The sequence below is a fragment of the Ips typographus genome, unplaced genomic scaffold (genome assembly GCF_016097725.1).
Source record: "Ips typographus isolate SLU unplaced genomic scaffold, UJ_Ityp_2.0 IpsContig82, whole genome shotgun sequence".
Taxonomy (NCBI): Eukaryota; Metazoa; Arthropoda; class Insecta; order Coleoptera; family Curculionidae; genus Ips; species Ips typographus.
Genome location: NW_028098581.1, coordinates 133,247 through 153,462, shown reverse-complemented (window position 1 = coordinate 153,462; position 20,216 = coordinate 133,247). Strand labels below are relative to the sequence as shown.

Genomic DNA, 20,216 nt, shown 5'->3' with positions numbered 1-20,216 from the left:
ATCGGGTATAAAATACGCCGATTTTAGCAGTATGGGATAAGTGTGAACCGATCAACGGTAGTGCGACCAGTTGACCTGAGAAGTCGAAATGTCGACTCTCCTCGGGGAAAGATCAAGTTAAGTAGTCAGTTCTCCAAAATTGTTCAAAACGCGAAAGTGACCAAGCCAGCCGCCAGAAATGCTAAGACCTTAGCTTGTAACTATGTAAGTACAAATTGTAGAATTGTCAACTTTTAGTGTTTATAACCGTATTGTGCAGACACGTTTGTGTATACCATATTTAATAGATTTAAGTGTTATATGAGAAAAAACTCAGTGTTTGATTCCATCCCTAAAACTGAGATCCCGGCGCGACGTTTAACGTCGTGAGTCAGTTTAATTGGTGAACCCAGAAGGGCTCATAAATTAAACGTGACAATATCGATACAGACATTTTACATCAATTAGGCCTAGAATTTGACGTAGAATTCAAATATCGGATAAAAAGTTAGACATTGCATTTAAAAAAACATAAGTTTGGTTCGTTACTCAAATTTGGGACACCATGTATAATAACTGTTTATCTAAAAATAAAGTAGACCTAAATATCTACTAGTTTTGTATTTAACGTTTTTTGCTAAAATCAAAATCAAGGAAGTTAAGGGGGTGGTCAAAATTCAATCAATCACCCTGTACCTACAGGGTCTTTCACTGAGGACTGACCAACCCCCCTTTTTGAGCTTCCCTGTATTTAATTAAAGAAACTGAGATAGCCATTTGATGTTTAACCCTTTCTGTCCCAGTGATGCCATATGGCATCTTGTTGATATCGTTAATACAGTTTCTACAAATCCGGTATAGGTTGGGTGCTGTCTAGTTTTGCTACTCGTTCCTAGATGGCACCACATACGCAGTATTTTAGTCGGGTCTTGTAAACAAGACATTTGGCGCCAGTTGATGTTTCAACCGGGTTTGATGAGTTTTTGGTCGTATTTTTCTGTTGTTTTGAATACCCGCAGAGGTGTATTTATGTGATAAAACTTTTTTCTCTAACTCACGGTGTACTTTTGAGTAGAGTAGTTCAGAGCAACTTAAAAAAACAAGCTCATAATCTTTGTAAAAGGGGTTAGAACTTTTGATTCCATTTGGCGTCAGTGGTTCTACACGGTAAGAAATATTTCTAAATGCTGCTGATAACATATTTTAAAAAAAAATTTAATTTTTTTAGATGACTTGTTGCGGCCTCAATGACGAAGAAGAAAAGAAGCTCCTTTTACTTCTTGAAGGGGACTGCTCCGATTTTGACGACATTGACGAAAATTCATCAGATGAATTAGATGAAGTTCAACATATAGCAACTGATCTACATGGAGATGAAGGGGCAGTTTTTGAAGAATATTTAGAAGTTTACAAGTCAGATAATATAGTTGTAGACCAGAATAATTTATCGAACAGTTCGGAGTATGACAGTGAGGATGAAATTCCACTGTCCGAGTTGAGAAAAAAAATATCTAAAAGTTAAAAATATCAAAATTTCTAGACTTGAAGTGGACAAAAAAAGAAATGATAATGTTGATTATATGTGTCAAACATCATTCACTAAGCCAGATAAAATATTAACGCCCCTAAACTACTTCAAAAAGTTTTTTGATGACTCTATCATGAATTTATTTGTGGAGCAAACAAACCTGTATTCAACACAGAAATCTGGAAGATATGTAAACACTACTTACAATGAACTATCAAATTTTTTGGGAATTCATGTAATGAGTAGCATTGTTAGGATGCCTAGTTATAAAATGTATTGGGCACAAGAGACTCGATATCCACTCATAGCTGATGTTATGTCTCGCAATCGGTTCGAAGCTTTGAAAACTGCTTTCCACATAAATGACAATTCCAATTGTAAGTCACGAAGCGACCCGGTCTATGATAAGCTAGGCTAGGCCACTAATAGATCAACTACGGGAAAACTTCTTAACAATTGAACCAGAAGAACATAACTCTATAGATGAAATCATGATTCCATTCAAAGGGCGTAGTTCTCTAAAACAGTATATCAAGAATAAACCCCATAAGTGGGGTATAAAGGTGTTTTCCAGAGCTGGCATTAGTGGCATAGTGTATGACTTTGAAATATACGTAGGGAAAGGGACAACGAGAGAGAGCACTGATTTAGGTATAAGTGGTGATATAGTGATGAGACTGGCGCAACATATCCCACAAAATAAAAATTACAAAGTTTACACAGATAACTTTTTTAGTTCATATTATTTATTTGAGAAAATGAAGCAAAAAGGTATTTTAGCTACAGGAACTGTGAGGCTCAATCATCTAAAAAGCCTGAAAATGCTAGATGACAATTCGCTGAAACAACAGGGAAGGGGCTCTTTCGATTTTTATACTGAAAATCACAATAACATCATAGCAGTCAAACGGTATGACAATAAGTCTGTTAGTCTCATATTGTCATTTATTGGAGTGCACCCAGTTGAACAAGTGAATAGGTCATTATCTCAGAAAAAATATGTTACCGTTGATCGTCCACAAATAGTAAAAAACTACAACTTACATATGGGCGGAGTAGATTTGAATGATATGCTTGTGGCATTATACCGCACCAATATCGCCGTAAAACGATATTATTTACGAATCGTTTTTCATTTGATGGATATAAGTACCGTAGAACGGGGCTATTTTGGAAATACGGGGATATTTTGGAATTTACATATTTTGGCACAATTATGCAACCCCGCATTTAGCCTGAAAGGCTAGCGGCACCAACTCGCTCAAACTTGTACGTCGGATACTTGATACGTGATCAGGAGCCATTTAGTCGCTCAACAAATCTTTAGGAGTGTTGTCGTACCGCGTGAAAATAAGTCGTAAAAATTGACGTAAATTTGAGGTGGTCAAACTTCCATTGCTGCAGCCTATTGGGTGTGAGTTAGAAAGGGTAGGTTGTTGGTACAAATTGGTGTGTGTATGGTTAACATTTCCTGATAAGGACGTGTTGGTTAAGTTACCACAAAAATTTTAGTGAATTTTGTTCTCAAGTGGGGCTATTTTGGATGGCTATTTTTAACTTATTCTAAAATAGCCCCGTTATTCCAATATACAGGGTGTCTCAGTTTTAAGTGCCCAAACTTTAATGTCGGATAGTACGTCGAAAAATAACAACACTTTGCTATATAAACCTATATCCAATAGGGCGTCGTTACTGATATACAGGGTGTTAAAGTTTTTTAAAAAAATTGCTTATTTGAGAATTTCTCGAAAACCGTTGGAGATATTGTAATGAAATTTTTGTGTGAATATCTCCTGTTCAAAACGTCTTCAATGAAATAAAAAATTGAACTGTGACGCAACCAGTGTCGTACTTACCGACGTACGCCTAGGTACTTTGGATAAAAAAAATGTTACGCCACTGCCTTTTTGGAAATTAAAATTTGTTTTTGAGATGACTGTTCAATTTGGGAGACAAAAGTCCTCTTGTGTTTTTTCGGATTGACGCACCATTTCAGAGTAAAAAAAGGAAAGGTGACATCATTGCATGTCTTAATTACATGGATTAATTAAATTTTATCGTTTGGATGACTTCCCATTCTGGTTGGTGACAAATGTCGAACTGACAGCACATTATAATAACGTTCAATTTCAACACTTTAAAGTTTGTTTAGTTCTTTTTTTAAAATGCCACACTTATTTACTAATGCCGAGTACGCTGACATACATTTTATTTATGGATACTGCAACGGAAACACTAACGAAGCGTGCCGAGAATATGCTAGACGATTTCCAAATCGAAGGTGTCCAAATAAAAAGGTTTTTATGAAGGTTCATCACTTGTTGAGAGAGTTTGGATTACGCAAAAACCCAGATAGACCTAGAAGACCACATGGAAGATTTGAGGCAAACATTTTAGAAGTGTTCGATAACAACCCCACAGAAAGTTGCAGAAATGCCGCTAAGCAATTACGAGCGCGCAATATTCCAGTCTCAAAGGATGTAGTCCATCGAACCTTACGAAAGAATGGAAGAAGACCTTACCATTTGCAGCCAGTGCAATATTTAATGCAAGAAGATGGACCGAGGCGTAGAGAATATTGCAGTTGGCTGTTGAGATCAATCCAAATTGATCATTTGTTTTTGCGTAAAATTTTATTCACTGACGAAGCCACATTTACCAGAAGAGGTGTTGTGAACTTTCATAACTTGCACGTTTGGGGGAATGTAAATCCTCATCAAGTCAGACCCCGAACTTTTCAACAAGAATTTAGTGTTAACGTTTGGATAGGTGTGATAGGTAACCATTTAATTGGTCCCCATTTTTTACCTCCTCGCCTGAATTCTCACCTCTTTCTTCAATTCTTGGAAAATGACTTGGGTAATTATTTAGAAGACGTTCCACTCAACGTGAGACAGCAAATGTGGTTTCAAATGGACGGCGCACCTGCTCATTACGGAGTAAATGTTCGACGCTGGTGTGATTTGCACTTTCGGGAGCGCTGGATAGGTCGTGTAAATAATGCACATAACCATGATTATGTTCCTGGTACAGGTCCAGCCGCTTGGCCCCCAAGGTCACCCGACCTGACAGTTTTAGATTTTTTTATATGGGGCTTTCTCAAAGACAAGGTGTATTCCACTCCAGTTCACACCGAACTGGAATTAGTAGGTAGGATTGAAGCAGCCTGTGAAATTCTTCGCAATAATCCCCATCAAATATCTGCAGCGGTCAATTCTACACGTCGTAGGTGTCAAATATGCATTGAGTCTGATGGTTTCCATTTTGAACAACTATTGTAAACTTCGTCACAGATTAATTACCATTTGCGCGAACGTTTTAACGGGAACTAGTTAAGAGTTAAGTATTTTGACTGAGACAAAGAGCCATAAGAATTGTCACAGTCAAAACTTAACGTAAGCTTTCCCTAAAGTATCTCTGTCCAAAAGGCACTAAATAACTTTTAATTTGTTAAGTTTTATTTAATTTGTTTCCTAATTTAAGTTATGTGATAATAATAAATTTTTATACCATTATAACCTTTCCTTTTTTTACTCTGAAATGGTGCGTCAATCCGAAAAAACACAAGAGGACTTTTGTCTCCCAAATTGAACAGTCATCTCAAAAACAAATTTTAATTTCCAAAAAGGCAGTGGCGTAACATTTTTTTTATCCAAAGTACCTAGGCGTACGTCGGTAAGTACGACACTGGTTGCGTCACAGTTCAATTTTTTATTTCATTGAAGACGTTTTGAACAGGAGATATTCACACAAAAATTTCATTACAATATCTCCAACGGTTTTCGAGAAATTCTCAAATAAGCAATTTTTTTAAAAAACTTTAACACCCTGTATATCAGTAACGACGCCCTATTGGATATAGGTTTATATAGCAAAGTGTTGTTATTTTTCGACGTACTATCCGACATTAAAGTTTGGGCACTTAAAACTGAGACACCCTGTATATATATATACAGGGTAATTCAAATTCGACCCTCACCATTGGGATCTCGGAAACTATAAGAGATACGAGAAAGTTTAAATTGGGGCAAAGTTGCGCAATTTAAAGCTCAACCAAATGCTGTTTTAAATTTTTGATTTTCCGAGTACTTCCGAAGATATCCGAAAAAAACTGAAAATTTGATTTTTTGTTTTTATTTATTTCTAACCTTATTTGAAGAGATATCCCAAAACTAAAAGCATCTTCTCATTGCCACTTTTTCCTAGCTATTCGATGATGGATACAAATTTGCCACACGACGTTTCGTTTTCTGTCAGTCATCATCAACTTTCTTTTTTCTTATGGGCGCCATATTGGATTTTTAGCCCACCAAATAGTACGTTTAATTCTGATTTTAGTGATGTATAATAACTTATGATTTGCTTCATAAATAACAAAATAATTCAATAAAAACTATTTTTACTTTAGTTATTGGCTTTGAGTTAATGGACCGTTTTAAAAAATGTCATTATTTGACAGTACTTGTCTAACACGATAATTCGGATGATCATTAGAGCGTCAATCATAGTTAAAAATGTATCTAGAAAAGAAACCCCCCCAGAAAATGTTATTATTATACAAGCATTGCTGAACTATTTAGGTTAATCAGAAAAAGAGATTTGTTAACATTATCTCTAACTTAAAAGGCTTATTTATGTTTCCAAGAGAAAGATCATCATTTTAAGAACTTCATTTTTTGCCAAATTTCAATTTTGTATAATGTTAAGTGCAAGTTTATAGTTATTTATACAGTAAGTGACAAACCATTTTTTATTCATTCATATTTATTCGAGTGAATAAACCGGTTTAAGTCACGTGTCTTATACAGTATTTTATTAAATTTCGACTTCTTATATTAAAAAAAAAAACTAAAATTACAGTTCTATTAAATTTGCACCGCGCCCCGTAGATGTAACATTGATGTTTGTTTGTTTACATCTGTAAATAGGCGAATGTCATTCAGAGTGATTTAATAGTTATTTATACAGCAAGTGACTTAAACCATTTTTTATTCACGAAAAGAACAACTAGGTCCACAAGCGTAGCGAGTGGCCTAAGCTCTTCGAGTGAATAAACCGGTTTAAGTCAAGTCACGTGTACACCTTTGTGACTAAGTATGTTCAGGCCAATTGTGTGTGACAAGTACTACCAAGTAATATTTATAAAACGTCTCATTAACAAAGCTAACTAAGGTAAACCCTCTAAAAGCTCTAATGATCGTCCGAATTATCGTGTTTGACAAGTACTGTCAAATAATGACATTTTATAAAACGGCCCATTAACTCAAAGCCAATAACTAAAGTAAAAATAGTTTTTATTGAATTATTTTGTTATTTATGAAGCAAATCATAAATTATTATACATCACTAAAATCAGAATAAAACGTACTATTTGGTGGGCTAAAAATCCAATATGGCGCCCATAAGAAAAAAGAAAGTTGATGATGGCTGCCAAAAAACGAAACGTCGGGTGGCAAATTTGAATCCATCATCGAATAGCTGAGAAAAAGTGGCAATGAACAGGTGCTTTTAGTTTTGGAATATCTCTTTAAATAAGATTAGAAATAAATAAAAACAAAAAATCAAATTTTCAGTTTTTTTCGGATATCTTCGGAAGTACTCGGAAAATCGAAATTTTTAAAACTGCATTTGGTTGAGCTTTACATTGCGCAACTTTGCCCCAATTTAAACTTTCTCGTATCTCTTATAGTTTCCGAGATCCCAATGGTGAGGGTCGAATTTGAATTACCCTGTATATATAAACAATCTTTATTTCCCAACAAGAAAAAACGGCTATCGACCATTACGGTCTTTCTGCCTATGTATACATGTTTTTTAATATGTACAGGTAATCTTATTTCTAATTAATATATACAAATTATACATTGAGAAAAAAAAAAGTTCTAATTAAAATGTTCTAACAGGGTGAGAACGGGGAAAAGATAACGGGATTGTCTAGTCTGTCTGGTTATGCATAGTGGATTTACAATTGTCAAGTTGTTTGGGTTATTTTTCCACTTGGTTTGTAGTTGTATGAGTCTGTCCGTTATTTTAGTCATGTTCGTACGTTCGTAGAGAAGTTGGTTGGATGGGTTGTGTAGTGGGTTTGCTTTGCAGGATGTCGTATTTTTGTTATTAGTCTTAGAGCAATCTGTTCAGTAATTTGTGTATATTTTTTAGTCTTGTCCGTAGCGTTTGCTCTAAGTAAGTGTCCGTAGTCCAGGACCGGTCTACAGATGGATTTGTATATTTGAGTTGCCGTTTTTGTACTAATGCCTTTGTTTTTGTATGTTAGTGACGTAAAGTGTTTTGTTCTTTTAATGATTTCAGTCCGGACATTTTTAAGGTGTTTTGTGAATTTTAGTTTTTGGTCCAGTGTTATCCCTAAGTATTTTACGTCTTGTTTGGGATCGTTATTCCAAAATAGCCCCGGAATTCAAAAACAATCCAATTAAAAAAGTGCTGATAAAGAAATAATTTTCTTAAGGAAAAATGGTGAGAAAATACAACAGGTCGTTGAGCCATATACGCAACGGAAAGAACCATAACCCCTACATGAGCTATAGCAAGGAAACATTAAATAATGCGATAAGAGAGGTCCAAGGTAAGACTCTAACAATTGAAGCTGCTTCCAAAAAATATAAGATTCCCAGGTCGACCTTAGCCTTAAGAGTGAAAACTAAGACTACATATCCCCAATCTGGCAGACCTCATCTTTTATCTGAAGTAGAGGAAAACATATTGATTGATCATTTGAATGCTGTGGCCTCCTGGGGCTTCCCCTTTGATCTCCTGGATTTGAGGCTATTGGTTAAATCATATATTGATAGAAAGGGTATTAATGAGCCCAGATTAAAAAATAATCTGCCAGGTCCGGACTGGGCTTCTAACTTCATCAAAAGACACAAAGATAGAATTTCAAATCGTCTTTCTGCAAATATATCTACTAAAAGGGCAATGATGAATAGACAAAAATTAGACGACTTTTTTGAAAATGCAAGGGACATTTTTATCAATACTGATCCATCGTTGATTATAAACTTTGATGAAACCAACCTGACTGACAATCCGGGAGCCAAAAAGTTCATTTTTAGGTTCAAAATATCCTGAAAGAGTAGTAAACTCAACCAAGACTGTTATATGTTATATGTATGTTAGATATTAAGAAGAGTTGTAGTTTGTAGTTGACAGTTACAGATTTAGAACATAACCTAGTTTTAAGACGGGATGTTAAGAAAGATAGGCCCACATAGAGAGCCACGTGTTTGATATTAAAAAAACCTAAAAAAGGAAGTTAAAATTTAAATAAAAAGTACAAAAACTAAGTAGATTTTAATTACAAAAGAACCCAAACAGAACATGGTGTCAGAAGTGTAGTTTTTAGAGAAAACATAACAGTTAAGAGGACAACCTAAAGGCATCAGAAAACTGTAATAAGAGTGAAGATATAAAAATTGCCTTATTACTGCACATAATTGGTGATCCTGGTCTGGATATCTATAATACATTTCCAGTACATGAGACCACAACATTGGATGATGTGTTGGCAGCATTTGATCAATACTTTCTTCCAAAAAGGAATATCACCATGGAATCCTTTAAATTTAATAATTTGACTCAACAAGAAGATCAAGAGAAAGAAGAAGAAGAAAACATTGATTCATTTATTACAGAACTTAAAAAACAAGCTTCATTCTGTAATTTTGTAAGTGAAAAACCAGAATGTAAACAGTCATATGCCGATTGAATGATAAGAGACAGAGTGCTTTTGGGATTAAAGGAAAAACAAATACAACAAAGACTCATAAGAGAACCAGATATGACCTTAGTGAAGATACAAGATTATATTAAAAGCATTGAAGTATCACAACAACATATACAAATGCTTAGCTCACAAGAACAAGAAGTCAACATTGTGAAGGTTAAATTTAAGTGCACACGCTGTGGTTATGAACATCAAAGGGGACAGTGTCCTGCATATAATACAACATGCAACAATTGTCAAAGGAAAAACCATTTTACTAAGATGTGTCGGTCAAAACAGTTCAATAATAAACTAAATGGTGACGCAAACAGTTTTTCTCAACCAGAACAACAAATAAGTAATCAAGGAGGATATGGAGGTAGAACTAATAACACTCCTGGTAGCAGTAGCAGTTATAAGGACCATCAAAGGCTAAAGAGTCAAGTGCAGGAGGTAACCAACACCACAACTAATACACTTGTTTTGGGGACAGCCGAGGGAACAGCTGATGACAGTCTGGACTTGGAGGACAACATATTTGTTTATGAAAACTAGCTGAAAACAACTAAAAACATTGTAAGTAGCTGGTATGAGTATATTTTAGTTGAGTCTAGAGAGATAAAATTTAAATTAGATACTGGGGCTGAATCTAGTATTTTACCTTTAAAATTTTTTAAAGAGTTAAAATTGAATACTAGTCTTATTAGACCGACCCCCATAACTATAGTTTCATATGGTAATTTTTATACTAAGCCTACAGGACATGCTAAGTTAAGTTGTAGATATAAGAGTTTAGTTACACATGTAGATTTTCTTGTCATTGATGTGGACTGTGAACCATTGTTAGGTTTGAATGAGTGTCTATATTTTAACATGATATGTAGACTAGATAAAGTAGATTTGAAACATATTTCTTTACCTAGCGACAAAAAAGAAGTGTATGCAAAGTACACTCAACTTTTTGAAGGTTTAGGTAAAATGCCCCGATTTGTTAATATAGTCTTGAAGGAAAATGCAATTCCAGTGGTTCAGGTGCAAAGAAGGGTTCCACTGACATTACAGGACCGTTTAAAAGAGTCTTTGAAAAGTAGATTACCCTACAGAATGGGTTAATTCCTTAATGATAGTTGAAAAGCCAAATGGTGCTCTTCGATTGTGTCTAGATCGGATGGGTTTTGGCAAATTCAGTTAACTAAAGAGAGTTCAGATTATTGCACCTTTAATACCCCCTTTGGACGATATAAATTTAATAGATTACCTTTTGGTATATCGTCGGCTCCCGAAATTTTTCAGAAAAAGAATACTGAAATTTTTGGAGGAATACCTGGAGTAGACATATACTTTGATGACATAATAGTAAGTGGTTCTAATGAACAAGAACATGATATTGCTTTAAGTACTGTATTTGAAAGAGCTTTCAATTATGGAATTAAATTTAATTACAGTAAATTTCAGTATAAATTAACAGAAGTGCATTTTCTTGGTCAAATTATTTCAAGTAATGGAATTCAACCAAGTAATAAAAATATTGAAGCAGTGTTAGCCATTGAAGTTCCTGAAAGTAAGAAAGATTTGTTAAGAATCTTAGGTTTATTCAAATTCTTTTCAAAATTTATACCAAACCTTTCTCAATTAACTTATAATATGAGGAACTTAACAAAAAATAATGTCATATTTAATTGGACAACTGAACATCAAAATGAACTCACAACTTTAAAAACACTATTAACAAATAAGCTGAAATTCTGAAAGCTTTTGATGAAAACAAAAATCTAATAATACAAACTGATGCTTCTAGTAAGGGCTTGGGTTGTGTTTTATTACAAGAAGGCTATCCTGTGTCTTTTGCTTCTCGTTCTCTTAATAAATCAGAAGAGCGTTATTCACAAATAGAAAAAGAGCTTTTGGCCATTCTTTTTTCATTTGAAAAATTTCATTTTTTTGTATATGGCAGAAGGGTACTTGTACACACAGATCACAAGCCTTTAATTCCAATTTTTTCTAAAGACTTAGACAAAGTGACTAACCGCTTAAGAAAATGTATTAAAAAATTTGTTACTAAAAGCGAAACGGTTTACGATAAATTCTTTGTTGTATATAATATACATTCTTTACTTCACATATGTGATGATGTTCAACAATATGGTTCATTAGAAGATTACAGTTGCTTTCGTTTTGAAAATCGAGCATTCCGATTACGAGTCCGATTAAACGGAGGACCCACATTCAGATTAAACGCAGCGTTTTAGACGCTGTCAGAAAATCGCTTTTCCAGTCCGCATCCAGCAAATGTTCTTCCAACGTTCGCAACGCCGATTCTTCCGCCCATCATTATCGATAACCGAAAATGATGAGCGTGGCCTTAATGTTTAAGTAATTTGGATTTTTGTTTTATTTCGTGTTAGTAATTTTTCGACAAAAAAAATAAATGACTGAACTTATTCAGATGTTTTTTTTTACCCATTTGTCAAGAAGAAAGTTTTTCCATCAGTACATACAAAAGAATGTAAAAGTTTCTTGACAATTGGTGGATGCGCGAAAAAAAAAAGACTTTTTTAAAAAAAAAAACACATAAAATTGCAAATATTTCTAATTGGAAAATTTGTGACGTCACTACAATCTAGTTTAATTTAAAACTAATAAACCACCAGGGGAGATCTGGTGTTGGCGTCAAAGTTCCTTCACCATAAAATAACATATTTTGTGACACTCGTTGCTTTGACCCTAAATTACTCCCTTATTTGACAAGTTACGTCAAAATGTCACAGAAAACCAGAAATAGAGCAGATTTCAGGCTTGACTTAGGCAAAATAAAGAGAAGTAATAGAGGAAAAAAATTACCTCTGGCTCAAGTTCACCACAGAACAGTTGAATTTTGAAAAATTATTAACTTTAATTCTTATTGGCAAATTAATTATTGGCTCAAAATTTACTATTACCAACAGAATACCAGATAACGTTGTATTGGTAAAAGAAAAAATTTTTGTTAAAAACGTCTCATTAACTCATAGCTAACTAAGGTAAAATTAGTTTTTATTGAATTATTTTGTTATTTATGAAGCAAATCATAACTTATTATACATCACTAAAATCAGAATAAAACCTACTATTTGATAGGCTAAAAATCGAATATGGCGCCAATAAGAAAAAAGAAAGTTGATGATGACTGCCAAAAAACGAAACGTCGTGTGGCAAATTTGAATCCATCATCGAATAGCTGGAGAAAAGATGGTTTTAGTTTTGGGATATTGTCACGAATGAAAAATCCATTAATTCAAAAGATGGACTTATTGACTTAAAAACATAAGAATATTCGAGGATTACGAAATATTAAGCGCACGAGGCAAGGTAACACCAAGAGGCACCGAGTGCATTGTATCGGTGATGAGTCACCACCACCTGCTTTGCAGGAATATGAAAAACAGGCGACGAACAATAACAAACTACGTCAGCCGATCAATCGGGTATAAAACACGCCGATTGCAGCAATATAGGAGGAGTGTGAACCAATCGACAGTAGTGCGATCAGCTGAACCAAGAAGTCGAAATGTCGACTCTCCTCGAGAAAAGATCAAGTTAAGTAGTCCATTCTCCAAAATTGTTCCAACACGAAAGTGACCAAGCCAGCCGCCAGAAAATGCTAAGTCTTTAGCTTATGAATCCATGTAAGTACAATTGTTCAATTGTTAACTTTTAGTGTGCTTATGACCGTATTGTACAGATCCATTTATGTATATTATATATAATAGATTTAAGTGTTTAATAGAAAACTCAGTGTTTGATTCCATCCTTACAACTGAGATCCCGGCGCGACGTTTAACGTCGTCGTGACATTTGGTGGAGGCGCCGGTCTGTTTTGAGATGGATGAAAAACAATAGTTGAGTTTTTTATTTTTATTTTATCTTTTGGGGTATGATACAGATTGAGGAAAATAATGTGTGGGCTATAAAAGAAAATGTTAGGTATTATTATCGTTGGGCTAGGGATAGTAACGTTAATGTATTTAGTGATATTTTGGGGGTTACCTTTGCTATTGAAGCGCTCATTTGATAAAGTTTGGTTTAATATGGGTGGTACATCTTCAAAAGAGGAAGAAATTATCATCTCTCAAGCAGGAAACAGTGGAGGATTATCAAATAATTCGGGAAAAGATAATTCATGGTCAGCTAAGGATAAAAAATGATGAAAAACACTGTTAAAAAAAAAAAAAGTGAGTTTTTAAACCAGAAAAAATATTTTTGATTTTTCTCATCGTGAGTGAAAATTACCTCTTTAAAACAAAAATATATATTTTTTTTCATAATTAATTTTGTTCTACATTGTCATTTTGAATATTTGTTTTCTAAATTGTTAAAAGCATGTCAGTATTACTGAAACGATCGTGTTTGATCGATTAGTTTGATCGTGGCTTATGTTAAAAAAGTCAAGAAATTAATGGCTAATATAACTTTGCGTACAGCACTGGCCGAACAAAAAGCCCCGGCCATCCCTAAATTTACGTGTCCACCTACGTTTAATCCATCAAGTGATTGCCCCATTACATTTTTAAATAAATATGAAAAGTCCGCAAGATTAAACAACTGGACTTATTCTTTAAAGATTTCATATTTTAATAATTATTTGGACGAACCAGCACAAGTTTGGTATCAAAAATATGTAAATGATTCAAAAAATGTTTTGAATACTTGGGCAATAATTCGAACAGATTTTCTAAAAGAATTCGCAGGTGATCAGCCATTTCGTAAACTGAAATTTAGATTACACGCGTAAACATCGGGACAATGAAGACATTAAAACTTATTATTATGACTTACGTATTTTGGCAAATGAAATTAACCCGAACATGTCTTTTGAAACTTTTAGAGATTATTTTGAAAACGGTTTAACTCCGTCGTGTTTTGAAATGTATTATTTGCTAAGCTCTAATAATAAAATTTGAGTGATTTAAACCAACTAGTCTTGAAAATAAGTGATATTAAAGAGCTTGTATTATTTAGTCAAATGAATCGGCAAAGTAAATTTTACATTTCGGACGGAATAAATTTTCGGTCTCGTAATGATCGGTCGAAAAACAAATTTGACAAATACGGTGCTAATCGTACTTGGCCAAATAAGTATTGTAAAAATTGTGAATTTCAGTCCAACAATTATTGTGGAAATAATAAATACAAAGGGACCAACTTAAACAAACATGATTTCTACTATCAAAATGTGTCACGAGAAAAGCAAAATTATTCTAGGTTTGATCAAAATCGAGGTATAAGAAATAATAATACCAGAAATAATTGTTCATCAAAATGTAAAAATTTTAATCGAGGTAACAACAAGCTTTACAATTTTGGACAAAATAAGAATTTTTCTACACATCAGAATCCTAGTAAATGTGAAAACTCAATGTTAAGTGTGGATGAAGTTGCTATAAACTCGACAAACAGTAAAGATAGCAATTTATTGTCAATCAAAGCTTCAATAAATAACGAAGACAATTTGTTTGATGTAATTTTAGACACAGGTTGTGAACCAAATTTAATTGATTTAAATCTTATAACTAACATGTCTTTATCATCAGAGATCCAAATCCAATTAACTTCAGAAGGAGGTTATACTGTTAACCCAATAGGTACTTCAAAAGTAACTCTAAAAATTAACAACATAAAGTTGGAGGTTGAAGCATTAGTAGTGAAAAACCTTTCTAAACCTTTAATTCTGGGACATAATTTTCTTTCAAATTTTAACGCAATGATTGATAACAATAAAAATATTTTGAGTTTTTCAACAAACAACAACGATAAAGTAACAGTTAATCTCAATCGACCTGATTCTGATGTTACATCTAAAAACCAAGCTCAGAAAGAGTATCTAATGGGTGTAGAAATTTCTGACATCGAAAAAACAGTAAAACCTGTAATAAAATTAAAAGTTGCTCGGAAGTATATTGTAAAACCAAATACGCAAATAATGTTAAGATTGAAAACCGCGAATAATGTGCCTGATTTAACGAAATGCAATTTTATTAAAAGAGACAGTTATTTATGTCCAAGAAATCTGTGTGTAGGCACACCATGTTTGCAAAATGGGCACAATTTATACATTAAAATTGTCAATAAGGGATTTAGAACAGTTCCTATTTTAAGGCATTCCGTTATAGGTAAATTCGACGTTAATGAATCAATCAATACAAATACGACAAAGGATTCAATGTTTTGCATTTCAGAAAAACGGAAATCAAAAACTGCTAATAAGTTTCAGTCCGATTTTCTTATTCTCTCGAATGAAATCGATAATATTGAATATCGAAGAAAAGTTGCGATGTTTAAATCAACTCGTAAAACTTCACACCAAAATAGAGACACAGCTGACCAAGTTCAATTAAAAAATGCAACATTCCAGTATACGAATTTTATGGATGACAAAACTAAAAGCAAAATGTGTGCTTTTAGCATTTCTGTTTAGTACTGTTTGTGTAAAAGTTAAGCTGAAAAATCAAATATTTTGAAGGAGAAAAAATTGAATTTTACATACCTACTGCCAGCATGCTACTAAATTAATTTTTACATGTCTTCTAAATCGGAAGTTAAAAATTAAATCCACACTGTAAAACAGCGGATTGTGATATTTCGATGTCGAAGTCAAGCATTCCCGATAACGACAAAAAAATGTGCCAATAAAACTTCTAATTGTCGACAAATAGTTTTTTACTCATTATGTTTAGGTACCCGCTTTAAATAAAAGCAAGCAGCAGGATAGCGATATGTTTCCACCGTTGAAAACGAACAGTACATAATAAACCGAAGGTTATTATTTGGTTGCTTGCCAAAATCACGACATTAGTGGAAAATAAAGTAAAGCAGACTAATTAGTTCTATTTGACGCCGCGTGCCGGTGTGACCGACTTACTTTATACTCGTCTAGTCGCATCGCCGCGAAGGTGTCGATAAGGAAACTGCTGATTGATGAATTTTAATGTTTTAATATATATTTTTTTTAAATGCACATGATAATTTACCTACATGGAATAACAAGTCGAAATATTGTATTGGCTAAGAATAATTAAATTTGACTTTACTATGGAAACAATGACAACTGATTTAAAAAGTGACTCAAGTTTTTTTTAATACGAATGTAAAATCATACATTTGTAATAAAGTATTTCTGAAGTGATATTTAACACATTCAACACACATACTACTCGAATGAGACGATAAGACCCACACATCATGATAATGTGACTTTATTTTTAATTTATTTCAGCTGAATTTTATTATGTTAAATTAAGGTGAAAAACGCTAGCTGAGCGTAATACCTTATTATGTAAGTGGCACATAGAGTTTGTTTCTTTAACCGACCCATTGTAATGAGTTTTATGAGTACTAAAGTTTCAACTTACATGCAGTTGAACTATTTTTGGTGCATCTGTACGAAGATGTCCAGCTCAGGATTCATAATTAAATGAAATAATTATTGAATTGCCAATGAAAAAATATTGGTATCTTTTATAAAAGAGTAATTTAAATCCTCAAGAATTCAACAGGAAAAACAGTATAATTCAATGTTGGTAGGAGTATTAGCTCTCCAAAGTAGTTGTTTCTGATTTTTCCCTTCTCAGTTGAGAAGTTTCTGATACAGAAAGGTCTGTACATGTTGATAAATATTTGTTTTAGTGCCACACAGCAATACTGTTTGCTGTTATCGATGTTAGGGCGGTGCAGGAATTTTTCTTAAGGAACAAGCCAAAAATATTCGTTGAATGCGAAATCAGGCTGAAATGATTGTGTGTATGCTAAACCTTATACATACGTTTATTAACTTTTGAAAATTGGGTCTTTGAAGCAAATTGATACTAGACTTCTTTGAACACGGATATAAAAAGGTCCATACGAAGTAGCTAAACTTGTCAACATTTTCAGGCAACGGAGATTCCTATTCCTGACAGCAACCGGTTATACGTTATCCTGGAAATTTGCGTATTAGTTGCTTTAATCGTTTACCTTAATTCCGTTTATAGGATCGTCTCATTACGAGGTACAATAAGTTGTACAAATTTCTAGCAGACTGACTACGACTACTTTTTGAAAGAAATATTGAACTGCTGAACAATTCAGAGTTACAAGTTACAAGCCCGATAAAGTCAAGATGCTCATAATTAAGTTATAAAAATGATTTACTTTTACTTGCTTAAATGAATTATCCTATAGTAGGATATATTTCGTTTTTTCTGCACATGAAAAAATGCGATATATAGATATGTAACCTAACCAATTGATTAGATAATTCTTTTCTTATGCCGCAGACAGATGGTAATCACTTTGTTATTTAAGTCATCGTGGTACGATCGTTTACAAAAACTGCGTATGGATAAATACCATTGTAATTTCATTTTGACATGAGTTACGAGGCACCCTTTTACGTAAAATGCAAGTTAAAGCAAATACTTAGGTATCGCTGAATAGACATAATATTGTTCTCGGGAGTGTTTGTGTTAGATTTAGAGTTAGTCAGAGCATAACATTAACTAGTTAGACGTATTACGTATTATTATTTTAGTATATTTTCTAATAAAGCTTAAGTTAATTATTTTTAAAAAGGTATTTTGCAACACGGTTTCGTAATTGGCGCAGTCGGTAGGATTGGCAAAAATTGATACATCGAGTATTAATTTCCGGTACGGATTATTGCCAATCTAAGAACATTTCGAGTGAAGATCCTGTTTCCGAATAAAGATCGGTTAAACTGGACTATCGATCAGGAACCATCTGAAGAGTTGCCTTGTACCAAGTAAATTGGAAATTAGTCAACCATCGATTAATTTCACGGGCAAGACGGAATTTGGACTGGACTACATCGTCCCCCAACCTGAAGCTCATAGGATGAAGATATTAGTACTAGTGCTACTTATGTAAGTGCAATTTTCTAGATGTCACATGACGATTTATCGTATCTATTGAGTAATTTATCTATCGATAAGAAAGAACCTTCAAATAGCTCTGACTCCACTTTAGAACTAAAGTGCTAACTAACTCAAAATCAAATTCGAATCAAAATCAAAACAATTAATTTTAACGCTGATTTGTTAGCAGAAAATCTTAAAAAGCTACAACATACTAATATTAATACAGATTTATCTGAAATGCTCTTCGTTTTAAGCCAGAATATATTAATTGTGTGGCCTCAGTTTGATGGCAATCCAAGCGAATTAAATCTATTTCTAGCAACTTGCAAAACTTTAATCGAACAATTTTATGATGTAACTAACAGAAATTGCTTCCAAAATACTTATTTATTACATTGCTTAATTGGAAAGTAACAGGAAGTGCAAGACTTGTTGTGAATGTCCAAACGTCTCCACCTGGACGAACTAAAATGTACGTTGTATAGACACTTTGCGGATACTCGTGATGAGTCGTGCCTCAACAGAGATTTAGTTATGCTTAGACAGGGTAGTAACGAATCTCCCCAAAATTTTTATGATAGGGTTTTAGAAATATTGAATTTGTTAGTAAGTTTTGTTGATGCTCATGATACAGTTGAATCAGCAACAATTAAGCGTAGCTTGTATCAAAACTTAGCGTTAACGACATTTTTATCGGGATTGAAAGAACCCCTAGGAAATACAATTAGGTGTATGAAGCCAATTGATTTAGCTCAGGCAATCCAATTTTTCATACAGGAAAATAATGTTAGGTATTTCCAAAATAACACACCAACCCATTTAAACAACACCCACATAAAACACAAACAACTAAACCAGTTATAAACTATTTTCCAACCCAACCACGATTTCCTTCATTTTCGAACCCGTCAATGACTAATTTTAATGGTAACTTCAATACTAACACATCCCACAATCAATTCAGACAACCTTTTCCATCCCAACCTATACCTATGAGGCCAAATAACAATTTCCGACCTCAAAAATTTCCAACCAATTCTCAAGTGTTCGGAAGACCAAACACTAACGTTTTCAAACCCAATAGTTCAAAAATTTTACCTACTCCAACACCTATGTCGGTGTGCACCCAACAAACATTTAGAACTAATAGATCAAATCAATTTCCGGGAGAACGTCCTTCACAGGGCAATTTCCAACAACTCCAACCACGAAGGAATATGCCAACAATCGAAGAAGTCTATAATACGGAACTATTTACAACCCCTAATAATTATTTTTATAATTACCCCGAAAATGATCATTATTTGCAATATAACAGTGATTTTCCTAACGAGGAACAAATCGACTTTTCAACGAATAATCAATATCTATAGTCGATTCACAACCCCAATAGACCAAAACAAAACAAAGCCTGGAACGTGATCAGCTCGTGATAACCGATTTGCAGGTGGCTGGCGCGATTCTTATTGGTCAACTCGGAGAAGGCGGCTTGAGCTTTGGGGTTTGCAAGTGCAAGTTTCCAGGGACGCACTCATTCGTTTACGTGCCTTTTGTTTGCCGTTAAGCTTTTCTGATTGTTGTTTAGAGTAATTTTTTATTTTTGTTTAGCAAAAATGTCTAGTACAGACACTGCAAGTGAAGTTGACACTTTTTTAACTCCCCCTAAGAGAAGGTCTAAAAAACATTTGAATGTGGAGATAAAACAGGTGATTTTAAATGTATATAACACGAGATAGTGGAAAACCAAACATCGACTATAGACGAAGTTGTTTTAAAGGTCTCACGCAAAGTAGGAGTGTGTCGTGCTTCAGTTTTTAATGTAATAAGAGAGTACAAACGAAATCACACTTTCTCTGAACCAAACACAAATAAAAATAAGAAGACCATTGTGAAATCATTGGACGAGGCTGATAAACATGCGATCAGAAGAAAAGTGCACGATTTTTTTTTTTAAAATGAAATACCCACAATCGACAAGGTATTGAAAGAGGTTAATGAAGATGCCGTTTTGCCAAGTTTCAAACGATCGACTTTTTATAAGCTTTTAAAGCACTTGAATTTTAAATGGAAAAAGCGTGGACGAAATAGTTTGTTA

The 20,216-nt window shown here is 33.8% G+C and overlaps 1 protein-coding gene across 1 annotated transcript; it reads left to right on the top strand.

The window, feature by feature from the left end:
• The first annotated feature begins 3,097 nt into the window (after positions 1 to 3,097).
• Positions 3,098 to 5,468, top strand: LOC145739955 (uncharacterized). Its single transcript, XM_081995282.1, has one exon. It carries the CDS (start codon positions 3,673 to 3,675, stop codon positions 4,786 to 4,788), a length of 1,116 nt encoding a protein of 371 aa, XP_081851408.1. The 5' UTR covers positions 3,098 to 3,672; the 3' UTR covers positions 4,789 to 5,468.
• Positions 5,469 to 20,216: the final 14,748 nt, after the last annotated feature.

Bases quoted from the DNA above. Each gene is read 5' to 3' on its own strand.
- LOC145739955 (XM_081995282.1), top strand. From the start codon at position 3,673: ATGCCACACTTATTTACTAATGCCGAGTACGCTGACATACATTTTATT.